Raw genomic sequence first — 21,010 nt, 5'->3', positions numbered from 1 at the left:
ATTATGGACTAAAAGTAGTGCTGCTAATTATCAGAGCTTAAATACTAATGAAAGGTTAATAGGATTTCTAAATCTTAATAATTAATTTATACGGATTCCTATATCTCAATACTTTACTTACAGAGAAAACAATTCTGTAATTCTATTAGTAATTATTAGTAGTGTTTTTCTTCCAAATACCTTCTGTGAAGCAGGCCTCTGGCTCCTGGGCTTCTTCAGGTTCAGCTTCTGGTTGTTCTTCTGCAGGAAGTCCAATATCAACTGTGCTGCCTTCAGATGAACTGGATGAATTTAACTTCTGTAAAGGAAAGAAGCATCACAAATGCACAGTAAATAATTTTAAGGCAAATATTATTTGATTCTGGAATAAGTAAATTAGACAATGTTTTTGAATGTTCTAGAATTCAACATAAGTAAATTATTGATAAACATCTGAGAAGTTTCTACAGTCTGGTTTTCCTCCTGCACTGTATGAGTCTATTAAATAGGTGGTGTATCAGTAACAGATCAGACTTCAAATAAAATTGTGTTTTAAACTGAAAAATGTGTGTAATGGTGCCAAACCTAAGATTTATCACCACAAGCCATGAGTTGCAATGACCTCTTGACCTATATAGAAATAATGAAGCTTAAACAAATATACAGGATTTTGTAGTGTCTACTGAAAATCAGGTAAGAGTCTGAAAATAACTACAAAAATGAGTTGGGAGCTCTGAGGAATGAGGGGAAAAAAGCAGGGAAGGCCATACTTCAGAGGTTAGCAAATCCAGATTAAAACTGAAAGTTTTAGCTGAAAGTCTAGGTCAGAGTGAAGCAGAATCTACATACAATAAGGCTGAGGTAGTTTAAACCCTTAAAATAATCCGATTATGTTTTATCAACAAATTTCCAACAACGTGATGAGCATAAAGAGGGAGAGACATAAGCTGGAAACCAAATTAAAAAAAAAAAAAAAAAAAAAAGAAAAAAGAAAAAAGAAAAAAAGAATGCACTTAAGCTAATTCTCATCCTAAAAATCCAAAAACTGATATAACTCATAGCATGCAGCTGGAACCTGGTTGTAAACTATCTCTTTGGTATTGTGGCTAAAGCGAGCAAAATTGTGAAGGAAATATATTTAATATGTGTGGCTAAACAATAAATGAAACAACTGCAATATAGATCACTGAGTCTAACTATAAACTCAGCACTGCCAAGACCACCACTAACCATGTCCCCAGGTGCCACATCTTTTAAATACCTGCAGGTATGACAATTCAACCACTTCCTTAGGTAGCCTATTCCAGTGCTTGACAACCCTGACAGTGGAGAAATTTTCCCCAATATCCAACCTAAAACTCCCCTACTGCAACTTGAGGCCATTTCCTCATCCTGTCCCTTCTCACTTGGGAAAAGAGCCTGATCCCCACCTCACCACAACCTCCTCCTGTGTGCATCAGTGCTAGGTGGCAGCAAGCCTTTTGGTATTGAGGAAAAAAAGCCTCAAACACTAACAAAAAAACTCTTATTAAAGCAGTGGTAGTAATAAGTCAGAAGTGTCACAGTACTTTTTCAATGGGATAAAAGGTAACTCTGCTCCTACAGGTAGCAGCACAGCAGCAGACAGCTTTCCTAAGCTTTCCTAAACTGAGACTATGTCTAAATGGGATCAATTCTCCATTGGTCAGTCATAAACAAGGTGGTGTCTCTCTATTTTACTGTCTGCTCTGTGATGAGTTGGAAGATGGACTGGACAGTACGAAGGTAGTGATGAAGAGTAGATAATGTCATTATTTTCCTCTAAAGGATCTTTGTTTAAACATTTTATTTTGAAATTCTTCATGCTGGGGGTGTTGTTTCATGATGTACTGAAAGAAATTTTAGGAACCTTTATTGTAGCAGTGGTCCATAAGCATAAGTCAAATTAATTATAGACATTTTAGCTAATTTATTCAGGAAAGAATTATTAATGCTTCAGATTTTAATTAGGAAATGGGAACAACACTGTCTCTAAAATAAGTTACTATGGAGAGAGACTGCTCTGTACAGATTCTCCTTTCTTGGAGAAGGATCCAAAAATTACACTTAGCTTAACACCGAGTTTATGCTAAGAGCACTAGAGGGCTTTTATCCACGCTGAAAGGACAGTGGTAAAGAATCCAGCTACTCTAAAATTTAGTGTCTGAAGCACTGTTAGCAATAAAACAGTGGGACAGAAAGGAGAAGGTGAGCTATCCTGTAAAGATACTGCTTTACTACCAAAATGTGAGCAAGCTGGTTAAGGCAGAGGTTTCTCAAGTGAGAAAATTAATACTGTTAAGTGTCTGGAAAGGTAATTTTCTAATTTGACTAAAATGGCAACAAAATAAGTCACTGAGGGTGTAGTTGTTTTGCAAATTCTGTCATCAAATCAAATTTAAATTATTTTGCTACAACAGCTACATCCAAAAATTACGTAATGGAACAGTTGCAGCTTTAATATGCTTTCTTAAATTACAGTTCTCAAAACAGCTTTTTATCAATAGTCTGCTGTAGCATTCCTTTAGCAATAGTAAATATTTTCATCTGTTGCTACTTTTCAATTTTAACAACCAAGTGAATTTGAAGTATATGGGAGAGTCTATGGTTAAGACTTCTTCTTATGGGAATCTAGGTCTAGAAGAGCCGACAATTTTAAACTCTAAAAGAATTCATATGTCTAAAGGAGTTACATAATCTATGTTTTCTGGTTTATATCTACTTTTTCAAGAGGCAGAGAGAGAGAAGATGTACCACACACCTCATGGGACCCTTTTCACAGAAGGCAAACAAAAATTTCTGATGGAATAACACTGCAGCTAAGGCACTGTTCCCTACAAGTTGTTACAACTACAATGTGGACCATAGATAGTTTTTATGGATTAGTTGAGTCTCCCATTACCTGGACTCTTATTCCCTCTTGGAGGCTTAAATTTTTAACTCTTTATCACACTTTTGTTCACCAAGAATTAAGTCCTCCTTTATACACTCATTTATGCCCATCTACAAAGAAGTGCCAAAAAAAAATGATTAGGAATTGAATACACTGGGTGATGAGAAGGAAAACAAAAAAACCCTAAAGAATGAAACAAAATCCCACATAAGAAAGACCCTCAAAAGATCAGAGAAATGCAAAAAATATCTAAATACCTCTTTGCTTTCTTCCAGGTCTGATTCACTACTAAATTCTTCTGTGTTTAGATTTTCAAAGTCGGATTCACCCACAGCAATGGGCACTGTCACAGTGAGGCTTGGGTTGTTTATGAATGACATGTAATCACTCTCATCAATTATGTATTTTTCTACACTGCTGCCTGTGCCTATACCACTGGTGGTTCCATTTACATCTTTAATATAGTCATGGTCCTTGCTTAGTTCCACAGTTGTATGGTTAGAAATACAGCTATTTTTGTTGTTTAAATCTTCAAGAGGTTTGATTTCATCTAAAGCTTTCTGTTTTTTAACAAAGGCTTTTTGGATGAATTCACGTGCTTTTCTCTTCACATAATCTATGCCTTTCTGCATTCTTGCCACAGCAATCTGGAGATTGTTCATTTCATTATCATCATCTGTCACAGCCAGGTTGTCAGCACTGAATGAGCTCAACAGCAAGGCCAAAAATAGATTCAGTACCTGCAGAAAGATTAAAAAAAAGCATGTTCTAGACTTCATTAAAAAATAACATTTCTTTTATTAAAAAATGTCCTATTAGTGACATCAAAGGCTGAAATCCCAAAAATTCACCATAACCAAAAAAGTACCCCCAAAATTTTATCTCTTCTCTATAAAAACCAAGCTTATTTCACTTAACTTAGGTCCTGCTCACTATTCAAAAATATTGGTACAACTGACTAGTATCTGTAAATGCATCTTTAATTCCCCCCAATATAGAAATATTTTGGTGTCAAACCAATAAACTAAAAATGGAGCTATTAGATTTGCTGTTCAGCATCATTAAAAAGTTTCATTTAGCCCACCACATACCAAAATTATATTATTCAGGTGACTAATCATATAGTATAAATAATAAAAAAAAAATCCACAGCAAATGGTTTATAAAGAGTCCATAAACTTAAATTATTTGGAGCACAAAATATTTTCAAGGGGCCAAGAGAAATTAGTCACATTCTTAAGTGCCCACTCTGATAGTCTTAGGATTTTGACATGGCAGAATATCTTGTTATCTATCCAAAAAAGCTCTTAAGCTTGATTTTAAGCATTTCTTGACACTACCTGCTTAAGTGCTTTGTTGAAGCAGAGCCAGAGCACTTAGCTCACTTCAGGACTGAGACCAGTCTCTTGCCAAATCATTTTTTGTTAACACTTTGATTACATACCACTAGGTTTCCAATCACCATGACCATCATGAAGACTGTAAGGCACATGGCTTGGCCTGCAACCTCCATGCAGTCCCACATTGTTTCTATCCATTCTCCACACAGCACTCGGAATACAATCAGGAAAGAGTGGAAAAAATCTTGCATGTGCCAGCGAGGAAGTTCACAGTCACTGGAGATCTTGCAGACACATTCCTTGTAGCTTTTCCCAAACAGCTGCATCCCAACCACAGCGAAAATGAACACAATGATGGCCAGCACCAGGGTCAGGTTCCCCAGAGCCCCCACGGAATTACCAATGATTTTTATCAACATATTTAGGGTTGGCCAAGATTTTGCCAATTTGAAAACTCGCAACTGGAAGGAAAGAAAAATATTGTTAGGAGAACCAGAAAGACACTAGGATATTTTAAAGTTAATTTGTGGAAGGATATTGCTGCAAAAGATGCCTTTAGTTGGACCGTTCAGAGGGCATCATCTTGTCTAAAAACATGAAGATGGAAATGTCCCTCAAGAAAGATTTGTAAAATTGTAATTTGATATTCTCAAAGCATAGCTTTTAATGAAGGCCAAAGAAGCTACTCATTTGAACTTAAAGTCTAGGGTTCACCTGTTAAAATCATCTGGAAAACTTTTCAACTGGTATTTGTGGAGAATTATTCCTGTGATGCCAATCAGAGCATAATAGCTCTAGTGAGTCAATTTATTTCTGCATAGTGTGGTGTTTAAAGTGTGTATGTATAATGGATACATTGGAAATAGGCCCAGGGCACCCACTGCTATCTGTTTGGATCTCTATCAATTCCCACTGAAGACTGCAAGATACCCAAATCGGTAAGGATTTGTGCTAATGAAACTGTCCTCGGAATCAGCATTGTAGCAAACATCAAGGACATTTGTAAGACAAAAGTAAAAGTGTTTTAATGAAGCCACATTGAAAGAGCAGTACAGTTAAAGTATATTTACCAATCTGAATGATCGAAGAACTGATAGTCCTTCCACATCTGCAAGACCAAGTTCAACCAAACTAAGTGTTACAATAAAACCATCAAAAATATTCCAGCCTTCCTGGAAATAATAGTAAGGATCCATTGCGATTATCTTGAGAAACATTTCTGCTGTGAAGATTCCAGTGAAGACCTAAGTTCAAAGGGCAGTTTGTTATTTCATGGTGAAACATAATGCTCCAGATCTAGTTGTTGTCTAGGTTTTTAATTCAAGCTATGTCTTATCCAAAAGCAAGATTTTAAAATAGTTACACTTACTGTAGTGATTTATTATGCCCACCTTCCCAAAACAAGTGTCAGAAAACCAGGTGATTCTTCTATTAATTAAATTTTATATTAAACAAATTACATAAACTTGTGTTTTATAACATTTAAAATACAATATCAACTTTCTAAGGATATGGGCTTTCTCAAGTACTGTATAAACAATGTACAAATTTGATTTTCAGAACATAAACCAGAATGCTTTCCAAGAAATTATGTGATATAGCTCTTTCCAGGTGTACAAATTGCAAATGAGGCCAAATCTAAGACTACAGGCGGACAGCTTCTTGTCTGTTATGGCCTGTGATTCAGTTCAACAGAGATGTGGTTATTTATACCGGATGAAAAAATGGTATATTATGATGTGTCTCAGTTGATACAGCAACTGAGATATAGTATAATGTACTGAGGTACAACAATTTCCTGATGCTGAGTGACTTCTACCTGGGTGTGCCCAGTAAGTTCAGCAAAGTTGGTTGGCTCAAGCACTTTGATGTCAGGAATAAAAGAGTATTTAAGAAGGCATTTTTAACAAAGTACTGCTGGTAGTGGTTTCTCATCATGAATTTCTACGCTGAATGAAGTAGGAATTATAATTAAGACCCACCAAAGTAATAACCCTGAGTAGCTTTGAGGGAAGTTTTGGGAGAATTCCTTCTAGGATAGGAATGTACCAAAGTCAAAGTTAAAAACTGCTTGAGCCCTGCTCTGATATGTTTTTGGGGTGTTTGTTTGTTTGTTTTTGTTTTGATTTTCCAGCAAGCTGAAAACAAAATAGGACAGCTAAAGAGAATAATCTAAGTGGGATAATCAGGAGACGGGAAAGAGGAGTCTGACTTGCTCTGCTTAGGGACACCAATATTCAGGATAGATTGTTACAGTCTTTAAATGTAGGCAAGATAGACACACCAGAGAGGGAAAGGTTACGAATTTTTAAGATACAGGATTGGAACCCCTGAGAAAGACATAGGAATGATGCAGTTTGAAATTCTGACATAAGCTCCTAACAATCAGAGTGGCACAGGGAGCTTTGAAGTGGAAGTACTGGAGCAGCCAACCTCTGAGATCCTCTCTATTGCAGAAGGGGTTTATGTCAGGGAGTCTAAATCTGGAATAATGTGGTGCTTATAGACAGGTTCTCTCACACTCCCTTTGCAGGCAGAGATACACCAAGATTTATACGGAATTTTCTTGGTTGGAAAAAAAGTATAAAATGCTACAATACAAGATTTTACATTTTATCAGGAAACAAAGGTTCAAATTTCCCTTATTTTATGTATATGAAAATCAGCTATACAATTTTCTATTCATTCTCCCTTCTAAATTCTATAGCTATGTAAATTATCTATTTGTCTGTCATTACAAAAAAGGATTATTAAAAATCACATTATAAGAAATCAATTTTTAAAGTAAGAGATAAAGTAGGACTGTAGCTGCAGATACTTCTATGTGATCAAACCTGTCAGTTCAAAAGCAGGAGAGCTACAAAAAGTTAACTCATGAAATCTTTAATAATTTATCTTTTTGAAGCAGAGAGAAAGTAAGAAAATACAGCTGACAACATGAGGAAAATATCTCTTACTAATTATCAGAGGATAAAGCAATAAAAAGTAGGAGAGGAAAAAGTATTGTGGGATGTTTTTTACATAAAGCATAGAAAGAAAACAATTCACTTATCCATATAAAAAGACTTGCAGGAGAAAATTCTAGAAATGCTTTTAAAGGGATCTTTCAGCTATTGTAAATTTCTGCTTAGGAAACAGCAATTAAAAACACATAATTTAAAGATTTGTATTGTATTGATTAAGAAATTAACACCACATTTATTTGCATAGTGTCTCTTCCATGGAAGCAATGCATTTCCTGGTTTAGTAGTTACACAAATCAAACTCTGCTTAAGATGGCTTTACTTAATGCAGCATTAGAACCAATTTTTAAATTTTTAATTTGGTTCTGCAGAACACAGCAGTATATTGATTTTACAGTATCCTAAGCTACATGAGTCAGGGTTGACAGTCAAATTTCCAGAAATGTTCTGATACGTATATTTGAAGGCAAATAAATATTCAAAAAACTGTTAAAACTTTTTCCTTTCAGTTATTACAGGCATATTTCCTTCCAAATCATGAGCATAAAACCCCAACAAACTTACCAGATTTCCAACTGAAAGTACATTATTGAACTCGTCGGTCATCGGATAATGTTCCATAGCCATGAAGAGTGTATTTAAAACAATGCAAATTGTAATAGCCAGGTCAACAAATGGGTCCATTACCACCAAGTTGACAATATGCTTCACTTTTAACCAATGTGGACTGCAGTCCCAGATCAAGAAAATATTTGCAAATTTATACCAACATGGTGGACATTTCTGTCTCGATTCTTCAAGTTCTGTGGGGAAAAGAAAGTTTACATATGTATCTATGTGACTTCTCTAACATTCCTCCTTGCAATATGAATTGTACCAGGAAAGTTTTCAGTCTGTAGTGGTACTGATTAACATTCTTTAAGCCCCCATTCCACAGGGCTTTTAAGGAAAGTCTTTAAAAATTGCTATCAAATATATAAATATACCAGTCAAGCACAACTTCTTTGTATTTCAATCACTATGCCAATCATCATCAATTCATGCATCAGTTTGTATTATGTATTTTATTTCTCCTTGATTACACTGCAGCTTGTTTCTCCCACCTACTGTTCTAGTATGTAGATATTTTTATTTTGAAATTTGTAGCATTTAAGGGTAAATTTTCCTTACTAATTCAAGAAAAAAACCCATTTTGATCACCAAGAATAGCTTTACAGAATAACTGAATAAATCTAACTACAAAAATACATATATATTTTAAGAATAGTTGCATATGTTTGAAAAATGTTCAGTGGCTTTTTTGTGTCCAATAATACATTTTAATTACTGTGCAGAAGCATCCACTCAGTTATGACCATGCACTTGAGTTAGATGGTGACAAAACAATGGGATAGAAATGCTTCCTTATGTAATAACCTTAATAAATAAAGAGCTTTGAGTTTACTGATAAATATGTCAGTTTGTTGGATGTTATCTGTACTTAAGTTATTTTAAATCTCTTTTCAAGTTTCAACTCCAATTTTCAGAAATCCATGGGAAAAACAGGATTAAATATTAAGCTATGCACAGCACACACCTTCCACAGTGTTTGTGAGGATGCTAGCAATACTCATGGCTCTTTCCCTTAAAGCTGGATCTTCCAGGAAATCCATGGAAACGTGAAAAGAACCTGATATTCTCTTCCTCATTTCTGGTTCTGTTGTTGTGCCCTATACAGAGAACGATAGCAGGTGAGACCATGTTGAAGAAACAAGCAGATAAGCAAATACTACAAAAGCCTGTTAGTAGTGTCTTAGCTTGGACACGTGCTCCGTGCACTTCATATTTTATCATGTCAGACTTTTATTACTTTTTAGTACCTTTTAAATAATTTTAGGAAGGCATTAGGTTATAGGTACCTACAGTTGAAGACTGAGAAAGAGTTTACTTAATTTTCGCTTTTTTTTTCCTTCAAGATATGAAAAATCTTTAAACATTTAAACAAATTGAAACAAATGGAAAAGGAGTTCAAAATTTTGCAAACTGTAGTTTTTTTCCTTGCTCCCACTGACAGAATATTCTGGGGTTTGTAACAGAATAGTCTTTTCCCCTAATCAAACTGAAGCAAGAAAAGTCTGACTTCCTCATGCTTCCTCATGCTAGTACTTGTTAGCAGTCTGAGTAGACAAATTTGGACTAAGCAAGAAATTTTTTGGAGACATTTTCTCTTACCTTGTGTATGGTAAGAGAATGGCAGCAATATGTGCTGCACATATGTTCACACAGATGTTTGCATTTTCTGAAATATGTATTGAACTGTGATCTTCCAATGAACTATTTGTTGTCTATACTACAATACTCCACCAGAAATGGATGGAAAATACATAGGAATGAGAAATAAATGGAAATAAGGAATTGACAACTTCCTTACATTTTTAACCAGGCTGATAAGGAAGAATAATATCAAAATTAACTAATAATGCTAATTTTGATAGTGGTAATACAGCATCATATTGATTGCAGTTCTATAACATTTTTGTATAATATTTTCCATTGTATGTCAACTTCAATAGCTAGATGGACCTTTAGATCAGCTAAAGGAAAGTATGGCACAGTAGTACAGTGAAGCATAGCATTTTGATGAATGTGTATGCTATTATTTTATCACTTGCAAACTGTGACTTGCATTTGTTAGTCATGAGAATCTTTGTAAGTAAATGCTTAGGTTGCAAACCTATCTTAGCTGTTTTATATACTAAAGATTTTACAAGATGCAGGAGCATTCACAGCTTGACCAACCAGGAAGCATTGCCAAGGGTTCCATTCTGTAGAAAACACTGGCTGGTGCAGTAAGAGAAGGCCACCATGCCTAAGCTATTTAAAACTTTCTTACATTGTCATCAGTAGCTGGTTTATCTATTATCACCTCTGGCAGAAGCTGTCCAACAGGCGATGTGGGAACAGATGGTCCACCAACCAGGGAAACCACCCCATTGCAATCCACAGTGCTGTGCATCTTCCCATTCACTGGAAACACTGCCAGCATCCTGGAAGACCGACTGGCCTGGCTAATGTTACTGTTGCGCCGCTCGCCGTGCCTGCGCGGCACGAACAGAGAATCTCTTCTGCTGTCATTGTCTTCAAAAGTGCTGTGCTCATCATCAGCAAAGTCATTTTCAGATCCCACATCCTTTGCTCGACCTCTGAAGCTGAACAGACTTGTTCTGCTGTTGCGCCTTGGGGAAAACAGGGAGCCACGAATGCTCAGCAAAGACTGCAGGTAAACAAAATAAGTGATTATTAGCTGAAATCCTCAAACTTAACACTCCTATTAGATAAGCACTGGTTTTCTTTTTTTCTTAAATGAGAGTAACCATATTACCCGGAAGCTACATGCTGCTGTGACATTTTTGCACGTATTTCACTACAGATATATTTTGCAGATAGATAGATTCATGGATTCTTAAGGCAAAACCAGTGCTGAACACTCCTTTTTCAGCTAAAGTTGTCAAATAGATTCATTGGAAAATTCCCACCAAGAAAGAAAAAGAAGTTCATACATGCACTTTGCTTCATGTATGAAGCATCTTGCCCATAGTGAACAAATATTGGTTCAAACATCATTGAAACAAGAGGAAAATATGAGGCTGTTATAACAGACAAATACTGTAGCATTTTAACAAGTCTAAGTAGATAGACTCGTACTAAAAGGAAAGCTACCTAATCAATCAGAGAATATTTTAATATTATTTTAAAATAATCCTATTAGAAGAACAGAGATATGAGGTTACATTTAATTCTGAGAGTATTTTTTACAAGGCAATCTAGCAGCTAGAGCACTTCCTCTCAAGGACTAGCAACACTAATTAAGGTGATAAAAGTATCACTATTTCCTTTGTTTATGCAGTAGCATCGTATTACTGTACTTTAGGAAGACTAAAGTAGTTTTGCAACAGCCTATCATGCTTTAAATATAAGCTTTTACTAAAAAGAAACTACAGGCAGTACCTGATGTGGAGAAGAATACTTCTTTTCATATGTCAGTCTATTGCCCTCAATAGACAATCGGAAACCTTTCCTTCTGATGCTGTCTTCTGATTCAGACTTGTGAAATTCATCTTCATCTTTTTCCTCTCCTCCAGACTGCTCTTTCTGTTTCCTTTTTTTCCTTCTATTTCTCCTCTCTTTTGCACTCTTTGAGCTCAATTTTGATGCATCTGAGGAACTTTCTGAGAGCCCTCCTGCTTCTCCTCCAGCACTGGGCTCCCTGGACTCTGCAGATGCTGTTACTGCTGCTGCTGCCACTGCTGCTGCCTGTCATGATGCAGAAGGAATTTTTGTCACTGAGCAAACCACGACATAATGTTTTCCTTTCTTTAATTTACTTATACATAATTCCTACACCAAAAGTCCCTGATCTTTCTATAGGCTATCCTCTCCCTAGGTTTTTCTTCTAATTATTATTAATGAGTTGACTCAAGATATGTGTTGGTCATAGATTTCTCTCATCCTTCATGAGTAAATTTTAAATGCAGAAGTCTACCAGATGGTGTTAGTGACACTAGACTAGAAAAACATAGTGAATAACCTATACCTAGTTTTGAATACTCCTTCTTGGTGGCTGAATTATTTACAATACTCTTCTTCACTGCAGAATAGAAAACCTCTGAGGTAGCTCTGTCACTGAAAGACCAACAGGGTGCTTTATATTTCCAATATCAGAAATTAGAAGTTGAATATCTCTAGTAAATGTGCTTCCTTGCAGTCCTGCATTACTACACCATAAATGATACCTGTGCTGCTTCTTGTTGCTTCTTCAGTTGTTCCAGCATCTGTTGAAATTCTGCCTCTTTCTGCTCTGCTTCTTCCAGGGTTGCTTGATTTTGCTCTTCATAGGCCATGGCGACAACAGCCAGGATCAGGTTTATCAGATAGAAAGAGCCCAGAAAAATCACCAGAACAAAAAATATCATGTATGTCTTGCCAGCAGCTCGAAGAGTCTGGAAATAATACATTTATAAGCAAGTACAGGTTAACAGAAGTTCTGTTTTTCATATGTTAAAATTCAGATAAGAAAATTAACTCTAATCCTTTTGCACCACTGATACAAGCATAGTTGGTCTATTTTTCATTAAAAATTTCTCACCAATTGATAGAGATTTTCCCAGAAGTCCTGAGTCATTAGCCGAAACAGTGACAAGAAAGCCCAGCTGAAGGTGTCAAAACTTGTGTAGCCATAGTTGGGGTTTCTGCCAGCTTTCACACAAGTATATCCTTCTGGGCACTGCCTACAAAGACAAACTGGACATTACCTGCTTAGTAATTTTAATATTATCAACTGGACGTTAGTGTACCCATACGTGCAGCCAGAACCACAAAATACCATGTTTTGCCAGGTATTCCTCTTCCTGTTATTTACCAACCAGGCAGAAACTATACTAATACTAAATTACTCATTCAATAAGCAAACACCCAGTTTATCTGACCAATCTACTGGGCTCTGATCAGGAACACAGATCCTAAGCCCAGTGTAAAAGCCTTTCTTATGTGAAAAGAAGTGGTCACTCAAAACAAGCCCCAGTCGAACTGCACATCTATGGAATGCAGATCTAATCTCTACACAGTGCAATAATATGATGAAATTTGGTCTTACCCAGCATCAGAGCTATTTCCACAAAGCAGAGCATCGTTTTGCCCTTCCAGAAAATAAAAATGACCTGTTTCAAAAAGAATTTAAAAAATTATAAAATTAAAAATACAGCCATTATCTTGAAAAGTTTTAAGGTGGTTTCTGATCCAATTTTTATCAAGCAGTGTTATTTTCTCAGCAGGACAACGACTTTAGAGTAAATGACATTATGAATTTCATTAAGCACTATCACTCACAGGACTCACTAGCAAACTGCCAAAATTTACTAAAAATTCTGTCAAATGTTTCTGGATGTGGATTCTCCCTTCTGTCTGATCACTGGACTAAATAATGCTTTTTGAAATAATGTACAGTTGTTTATTAAAATAATTACAAGCTATCTGAAAAAATATTCTCATAATTTCTTCAAAACTTTCTGATCAGTATTGCCAGGGGTTTCAGTTTGCTGCTCAAAAGCACTTGTGACAGTTATCTAATACATAAACCCTGTAAAAACCCACCCAGTTGCGAGTGGCTCTGATGGTCATGGGTGTGCATGCACTGCAGCTGTAGCCCACTGACTGTATGAAGGCCCTGGCATACACCTAAATTTAACTCAGACATAATTACTGCAGCAGTCACAACTTCTTAAGTAAGATTTTAAAAGTACATGACAAAATCATTGAACACCGTAGTAAAATAAATGGGGTAAGTTCCACCAAATCACCCTGTAACCAACCATCCCATAGTCTGTACAGTAAGGGTATAGTTAAAGGACATTTTAGATGGCTTAAATAACAAAGACATTGATCTATCTCTCACAAGAACTAAGAGATGAGTAAAAATTTGTGTTTATTAGGATTCGTCTTGACTGTATCCTTGAGAACTGTTTTTCTTTTCCCCCTCAAAGCAGATACCCACAGTCTTGATAGCTAAAGTCTTGCTTTTTGGAAGAATTATCTCAGGAGAAGCTTCTCCTGTAATGACAATCTCCCATTTGATCACAGACGTTTTTTATATAGGGTCAGACCATGTGTCACATTTCTGATGGAATCCAAAAGTATTGCCTCAGGCTGTCTGTAAGGACAGGACAGGGAAAATGGTCATACTCCTCTGAGCACCTCCCTAGCTCCAATCATAGCAGCTGATTTGTAGTAGCTTCAGAATTAAGGTGGTATTTTTTTGCTTCCTGAAATTTGAACCCCGTGTTGGATTTATTTTCCATTTAACTGTCCTGTTAGATTCCCTTAAAATTATTCCATTTGAAAATGAGTGCAGGTGAGTTTAAACTTGACTCTGCCTGTGCTGCCCAACCAGGCTACTACAGACACTAATGAACTCTGAGTCTGAGCAGGTGTCACAAGCTGCTGGCTCAGCAGCTATTGATTTGCTGCAAGAAGGGAGGCAGCACCTGGGCCAGCTGCATCACTCCATCCTGTGAGCAAAATTCACTGTTTGGAAAAATGAGTCTTTAAGCTGTACGTAGACCTTGTTCTGACACTTTGCAAAGGGCTCATTTTCAATGTCTAATGGTGTATCTGTGTCTCACAGGGAACAATCTCCTGTGCTGTGCCAGTTGCACAGCCCTGTGTGTGGCTGCTGCCACTCTGGGCTGGTGTGCATTGCAGAGCTGCTCTGTGCTGAAACACAGCTGTAAACAGAAAGCTGACAGGATGCTGGCCACAGCTAACCTTTAGGAAGCAAATCTTATTCTCCCTTATGTCAGCTAATCATGATTAAAACATGCTGGAACATAACAGCTTGTTGGGAAGAATTCAAACCTGCCTTGATATGGTTTACATGGAGCAGTCACTCCTGATCAGCTCTGCACCAGCTGAGCTGAACTGCTACAACAGGTCTGCATTCAGGTTCTTTGCTTCAGCCAAGATGTGCCCTGCAAGGGTGCTGTACTTGCCAGCTCCACAGAAACTAGAGCCCCACAGGCTTTCTCTGAGTGCACTGACACACTTGGGCAACTGCTCAAAATATTACTATGACAGGAAAAATTTTATAACACACAGGCTGAGCAAAACTTGGAATTGTGTTTTACCAAAGTAAAGTGAAAAATCCTTCATTACACCAATGGTGTAAATTTGGCTCCTCTTTAATTGATTGGGAAATGGGAAAACTCCCTGGTTGGTGAGCACCTAACTTCAGGCAAGATTAAAGCTGTTTGAGTAAGCATAGGGTATGAAAAGCACAGAGAATAATTGGTATTTCATAAAATAGATTGTGAGATGCTTTTTCTCAGAAAAAAATTGCTCATGGAAAGCTTGTTAATACAAATCTCAGCTTGTCTGGAACTAAGTTTATCACAATTCTTATCTTGGAAAAAGAAAAAGGGGAGAAAAAGAAGAGTGCTTGACTCATTAATGCCAGAAATGCTTACATAAAGACCCTCTAAATGGTGTCTCCAAAAATGAGCTCAGTGGTAAATTTAGGACTTACATGCCTTTTTCTGCATAGTATACACAACTAATGGCACAATAACTTCCATAATTCCTACAGAAAACACTGCCTTTTTACTGCTCTGAGCTGCATTTAAAGACCTGCTTATTGCCCTGTGAAGCAGCTGGCTTTTTTATCCTGTCTGCCCACCCACAAGCAAAAAGAGAACAGGAAGCTGTAAGAAGGTAATTTTTCTCTTTGAAACTGCTGGTAAGCAAGGACAACCTTATTAACTTCATAATAAGACTTGTAATTTAATTATAAATTTCATAATACATATGAAGTTCTGTAAATATACCAAAGGTTCATGTAGCCATTCAATAAAGCACTTCCTGGAACCAATTCAATTGAGCTTTATTTTTAGGGGGCTTCAGGTCTTTAAACCAAATGATATGAGAACTTAAGTTTACAAATTCTTTGTTAAAAAGTCAGGAAATTAAGTATGGCCTTGAAGTCTAGGTCTTCATTAGGAGACTGCTTAGACTGTCATACTCCATGGCATGGGATCTCCATGAATTCACATGTTCAAGTAAACTGAGTTTCACTAAATTATCGGTTTAAGAAATTCAGATGGAAATCCATCATAGTCATTGATTAGCTGTGTGATCACAGTTAGAAGCTGTCTCACTTCTATTCAAAATTTGGCTTTGACTTCAGCTACTGAACCTGTTATATCTCTGCCTGCTAGATCAAAGATATATCTATTATGAAAATTCTGTTCCCCATGGATTTTTTTTTTTTAGCTGTGATCAAATAACCCCTTAAACCTTCTCTTTGATATGCTAAGTAGGCTGAGCTCCTGGTCTATCTTGGTATAAAGCATGTTTTCCAACCCTTTAATCATTCTGCTCTTTTTTGAACTTCCTCCATTTTTTCAACTTTCTATCTAAATTGAACTTTATATAGTATTCCAGTAGCAACTGAAGTAATTCTAAATTCTAAATACAGGGGTAATTCTGTTTTCCTGGTCAATAATTTATTTATGTGAACAGGATATTATTTTGCTTTTTGGCTGCAGAGTTTTAGCCTTAATTAGTCAGTCCTGGCTGCACCAGACTGCCTTAGGTGCCTCAGCCTCTGTATTGTTAAGAGCTTTCCAATTGCACTCCTGCCTTTCATTTTCCCTGCAGCCTTACACACAAGCTGCTGTGGCAGTGTCTTCCAGAGCCTCTGTGGCACTATTTTTCCTGTGTCCTCATACTGTTCTTCATGTCATTTCTATTCTCATGACATCACACTTGCAAACACACTATTTCCACAGCAGGTGCTCAGATGAAGCAATTATCTCTGGTGTGGGATTCACCTCTCTTTCTCCTCCTTTTTCCTATTCTTTGCTTGTGGTTTTTGGTTTATATGAAGTGACCTAATAACATGCATGTACAAGCTTAAAAACCAGTCATCCATGCAGCACCCACTCTGATCAAAGAGCACTCCAATTAGTGCTAATAGCACTGTAAGAAGAAGCAAGCTGTAGGGAATTTGAGGAGATGCTAATGAAAATCACAGAGATGCTATGGGAAAAGTGCACTGCTGCACTGGAAAGGATACCCAAATGAGGAGACTCACCTGGAGACCCCATGACTTCTCTTTGCAGCTGGCCACTGTGATCTCTTTTCTATATATCTCTCCCCTTTATTCTTAATTTACCCCAAAAGTGCCATTCACTGTTAGAGATGATGTATGGCATCATCTACAGTCTCTATGCAAACCTGTCTCAACACGAACTGTGAGCATTGATTTGTAGGATACTTTTGTCCCCTTTTACTGGAATGCATTTCTTTATCCACTCTCAGTTTGCCAGACTGCTCTGTATCAGCAAAACTGGTTGAAAAATCATGCTTTGGGAAATTATCAAAATGGAAAAATGCATTAAAACAAGGTCTGAAGGAGTTTGTCTGAGGCTGCTGCTACTCAAGGTTTTAAATAATCTAGATGATGGAAGAACACTTTTCAGATTTGGAAATGACACTGGTCTGATAAGGATGGTGGTGAGTTTGAGGAAACAGTTACATTTTCAAAGGTCCAGGCCAGCTGAAGAGATGGTTTCAAATAAATAGGGTGCTGCTCAGGCTGGAACAATAAACTATGCAAATGCAAAGTTGAAAAGTCAATGAGGTAGAAGTCTGTAAAAGATTCAGGAGCAGGTAGATAAAGGCTGAACAAAACTACAGCTGCAAACAACAGCAATCTATATAGGATTTATAAAATAGAAGTCACTAAGATACCATTCCTTTCCTACTTAATAAGCCTTGTGTGGAGTAGAAATGCCTATATGTGGGTACTACACTTTAGGAGGCATGCTTATGAAAAAGAAAGGATTCAGATGAGAGATCAGTGCCTAGAAAATACATTAGAAGAGAAAATGGTTAACAGCCTGTGTTGTTCAGCATACAAGAAGACTAAAAGAGGAGAGAGAGCAGGGCATGAAAACATAAGAATAGTCTCTAAATACTTCAGAAACTGTGATTAATGATAGGGAGTAATTTTTTTCATGACTGTGCTGCAGTTTATAAGAACAAACATTAATTTTAGCAGAAAAATCTGTTAAACCTCAACCCTTCTCCATAGCAATAGTAATAATAATAATAATAATAATAATAATAATAATAATAATAAAGCACAAGAATGAATGGAAGGTGAAAATACTGAGGACTTCACCACTGGACTTCTCACTGCATAGCAGAAGTCTCTGATATCTGCCAGAAAGGACATAACATGCTGCTGCTCATCTTGCTTTGGATAACAGAATGGAAAATGTTTAAGACTACCAAGTAATTTTAAGACTCTTTCTGTCTCAGGGGAGATGTGAATTTGGCAGATGGAGGTGAGAAAAAGCTATACCAAGTAGCAAGACCATATTCCTTGTTCCCTCTTCCACACAGGCCTTTAGAGCAGACATAGGAGAGAGAAAATATACTCCTATTCTGTCTTAATGAAATTTATTGTCCCTTCCCCTCCTTCCTTTTAAGAACTGGGTCAGCCACAAAGCACACAAAGCAGAAAATACTTACTTTCATCTTCAATGTACCCCTTCCAGTCAAACGGAGTCACTGTTGAATTAACCAATGTACCATTTTCACCTATGCTGCTGTTTAGCTGGGAGGTAATATTTATTTCCAAAGTAAAATTTTCTGGAGGCCACTGGAGGCATTTATTCCTCAGGTTGCCCATGAACAGCTGCAGCCCTATCAGTGCAAATACACTCAGACAAAACACAGTCAGGATCATCACATCTGAGAGCTTCTTCACTGACTGAATCAGGGCTCCCACAATAGTCTTCAGGCCTGCAAATGGAAAGGAGTTTTTATTCTGATGTTGGAAACTTTTTCAGAGCACAAAAATGACAGTGTCTCCCAGTAAAATTACAGATTTCATGCAGAAGCCCAAATACATGATTGTAATGTCTGTGAAACAACATTTTTGTGAAGAGCTTTTTCACTTGTGAAAATGAATAAATAGCTGAAATTTATGTCCGCTTGAAACTGTGAATGGAATGAGTTGCAGATATTTCAAAACACCTTGTTTTAATGATAAAACAAGCAACTATTTTTTATTCATGCTGTACATTGATCTCACATAAACATCTTCTTTCTTTTCATTTGTCAATACATCTTGCTCCAAACCTTTACTACTATCAGTTTTATAACATGCTAGATTTAGAAGACAGTAGTAAAAAGCCTGTTCAACAATGAATGGGATTCAAATTTAATGCTATAAAACTGGAAATGGTTTGGAAAAATTGTAACTTTTTAAGATAATAAATCCCCCATGCAACACCCATGCTATTCTTTATTATCTTATTCCTTCATCTTCTTAGTAAGTCAACATTTCAAACAATTTTATTTTTTAGACAGAAATATTCACAACAAATACCACATAACATCATGTAGGTAGGATACACATGGGTAAGAAAACTTCAGGGTTTCTAATATTCATTGAATGTGGAGAAAGCTTGACATCATACAATGCAAACCACACACACTGTGTACTGCAATGTCTCATGCAAGAATCTGTTAAACTCAAAGGCTGATTTCAAAAAGAAAGTGCTCATTTCAAAAGCAATGAATCAGAGATTTCAGGGAATTCTGATATCTTCTGATTCCTGCTTTTTTGTGGAAAGAAATAAGACTTATATTTAAAAAACATGAATTCTGTTTCAGTAAGTTAAAGTCAGCCTCAGTGTTTAACCTCGCTCTCACCTGGAATGACTGATATTGTTTTCAAAGCTCGGAGAACTCTGAATGTTCTCAACGCTGAGACATTGCCCAGGTCCACAAACTCTGTCACATATCTGTAATAGGGGAGTTCACACACAAACACAATGACAGGATAAAAAGGAACAGTTGGGAGGTAAAAGGGGCCTAACACCTTACACCAACTACTTCTTACCTGGAATTACAGAAATAGTTTTCAAAGCTCTCAATACTCTGAAAGTTCGAAGAGCTGAAAGATTGCCTAGGTTTACAAATTCTGTTACATACCTGTAGGATTAAATCACAGTTATTCAGAATTGAGGCAGAGCTTATACTAGTTACTTGGGTCTTTCATCAAGACCATTTTGGCGTTTTTTAGCAAAAAACTTAAATAGCAACAGTCAGATGTTTACCTTTCACTGCAGTTTGCCTTGCATTAATATATTTTCAGAGCCTTCAGCTAAATTAAATGTCTCTGAAGTGAATCGCACTGATTTTACTTTGAAAGCCTAAAATTTATCTAGACTAGATTGGTAAGTTTGGAGAATGAGGTCAAAGGGAAGCTCCTTTTCTGCTCAGAAAAAAAAAAAAAAAAAAAAGCAGGACATGAAATTAGCCTCTCTAATACTAGCTGTACTAATGGCTTCTGCAGTATTTATGTTTATATCAAAATATGCATTTTTGAATGTGAAAATTGTTTTAGACAAAAGTAAGTCCATAAAAGAATTTCCATTTAACAAAATTGGTATGTATTGATACTAATTTCATGCCCTTTTTACCCTTCTCTTTCCAAGAAAAAGCAAAAAACAAGAACTTACGCAAAGGTAATGACAGTGAAATCAAGCCAGTTCCATGGATCTCGAAGAAAAGTAAAATCTTCTAAGCAAAAGCCCCTTGCAATGATTTTTATTAGTGACTCAAATGTGTAAATGCCAGTGAATGTATACCTGAAAAACACAGGAAAATTTAATCAAAACAAGTAGCAATTTTTTACATCAGATTCTGACAGAAATGTGAGGAAAAAATAAAAGGGAATTTATTTCACAGCTGGAGAAGGAATACAGTAAATAAGCAGTTTCTTCTAAAATATATTCTATTAATCAGAGATACTTGTGTATTTACATGCATTCATTGTGCTGTTGAAGTACAGGAGTCCTGATCTTGTACATAAATAAAAATAAATAAATCCATCAAATAAATAACATTAAAATTTTTAGGTAACATTCAATTTAAAAGTAAGCTGTACTAGGTCCTTTACTGTTAAGAGAGGAAGCTGTATATTGTCTGAGTCATTAACAGGTAAAACACCTGGTATTGGCTCTAAAGAGGGAAGGATGCAAGCGTGCACTGAATTCTCATTCTCACTTCAGCTTGTATGCTGCTCTTAACAGTCATGAACATTTAGATGCCCATGATTCTGCTACTAATTCAGTGGTGTAAGGGTGAAAACATTGGGTAGGTAGCTAAACTATGGAGAAAAGTAATGGAATCTCAGTAGAATACATGTGTAAACTATTTTCATGTTTTTTTCTACCCAACTGTTCTACTAGAGTGAGATTCAGATAATT

At 36.5% G+C, this 21,010-nt stretch overlaps 1 protein-coding gene across 1 annotated transcript in view; it reads right to left on the bottom strand.

Annotated features, from left to right (window-relative positions):
- The window catches only part of LOC130255471 (sodium channel protein type 1 subunit alpha-like), an 87,503-nt gene that overhangs the window by 27,572 nt on the left and 38,921 nt on the right, over positions 1–21,010 (bottom strand). The window contains exons 5-18 of the mRNA XM_056496187.1: positions 20,261–20,389; positions 19,449–19,540; positions 18,261–18,533; positions 12,826–12,889; positions 12,319–12,460; positions 11,966–12,172; positions 11,181–11,486; positions 10,066–10,446; positions 8,770–8,902; positions 7,758–7,996; positions 5,301–5,474; positions 4,335–4,691; positions 3,148–3,630; positions 181–298 (exon numbers count right to left, since the gene is read on the bottom strand). Of these exons, the coding sequence (XP_056352162.1) occupies positions 181–298; positions 3,148–3,630; positions 4,335–4,691; positions 5,301–5,474; positions 7,758–7,996; positions 8,770–8,902; positions 10,066–10,446; positions 11,181–11,486; positions 11,966–12,172; positions 12,319–12,460; positions 12,826–12,889; positions 18,261–18,533; positions 19,449–19,540; positions 20,261–20,389 (3,098 nt within the window). The remainder of the gene's footprint in view (positions 1–180; positions 299–3,147; positions 3,631–4,334; positions 4,692–5,300; positions 5,475–7,757; positions 7,997–8,769; positions 8,903–10,065; positions 10,447–11,180; positions 11,487–11,965; positions 12,173–12,318; positions 12,461–12,825; positions 12,890–18,260; positions 18,534–19,448; positions 19,541–20,260; positions 20,390–21,010) is intronic.

Source organism: Oenanthe melanoleuca, chromosome 7, assembly GCF_029582105.1.
Source record: "Oenanthe melanoleuca isolate GR-GAL-2019-014 chromosome 7, OMel1.0, whole genome shotgun sequence".
Lineage (NCBI taxonomy): Eukaryota > Metazoa > Chordata > Aves > Passeriformes > Muscicapidae > Oenanthe > Oenanthe melanoleuca.
This window is presented reverse-complemented; position numbering and strand designations above follow the sequence as displayed.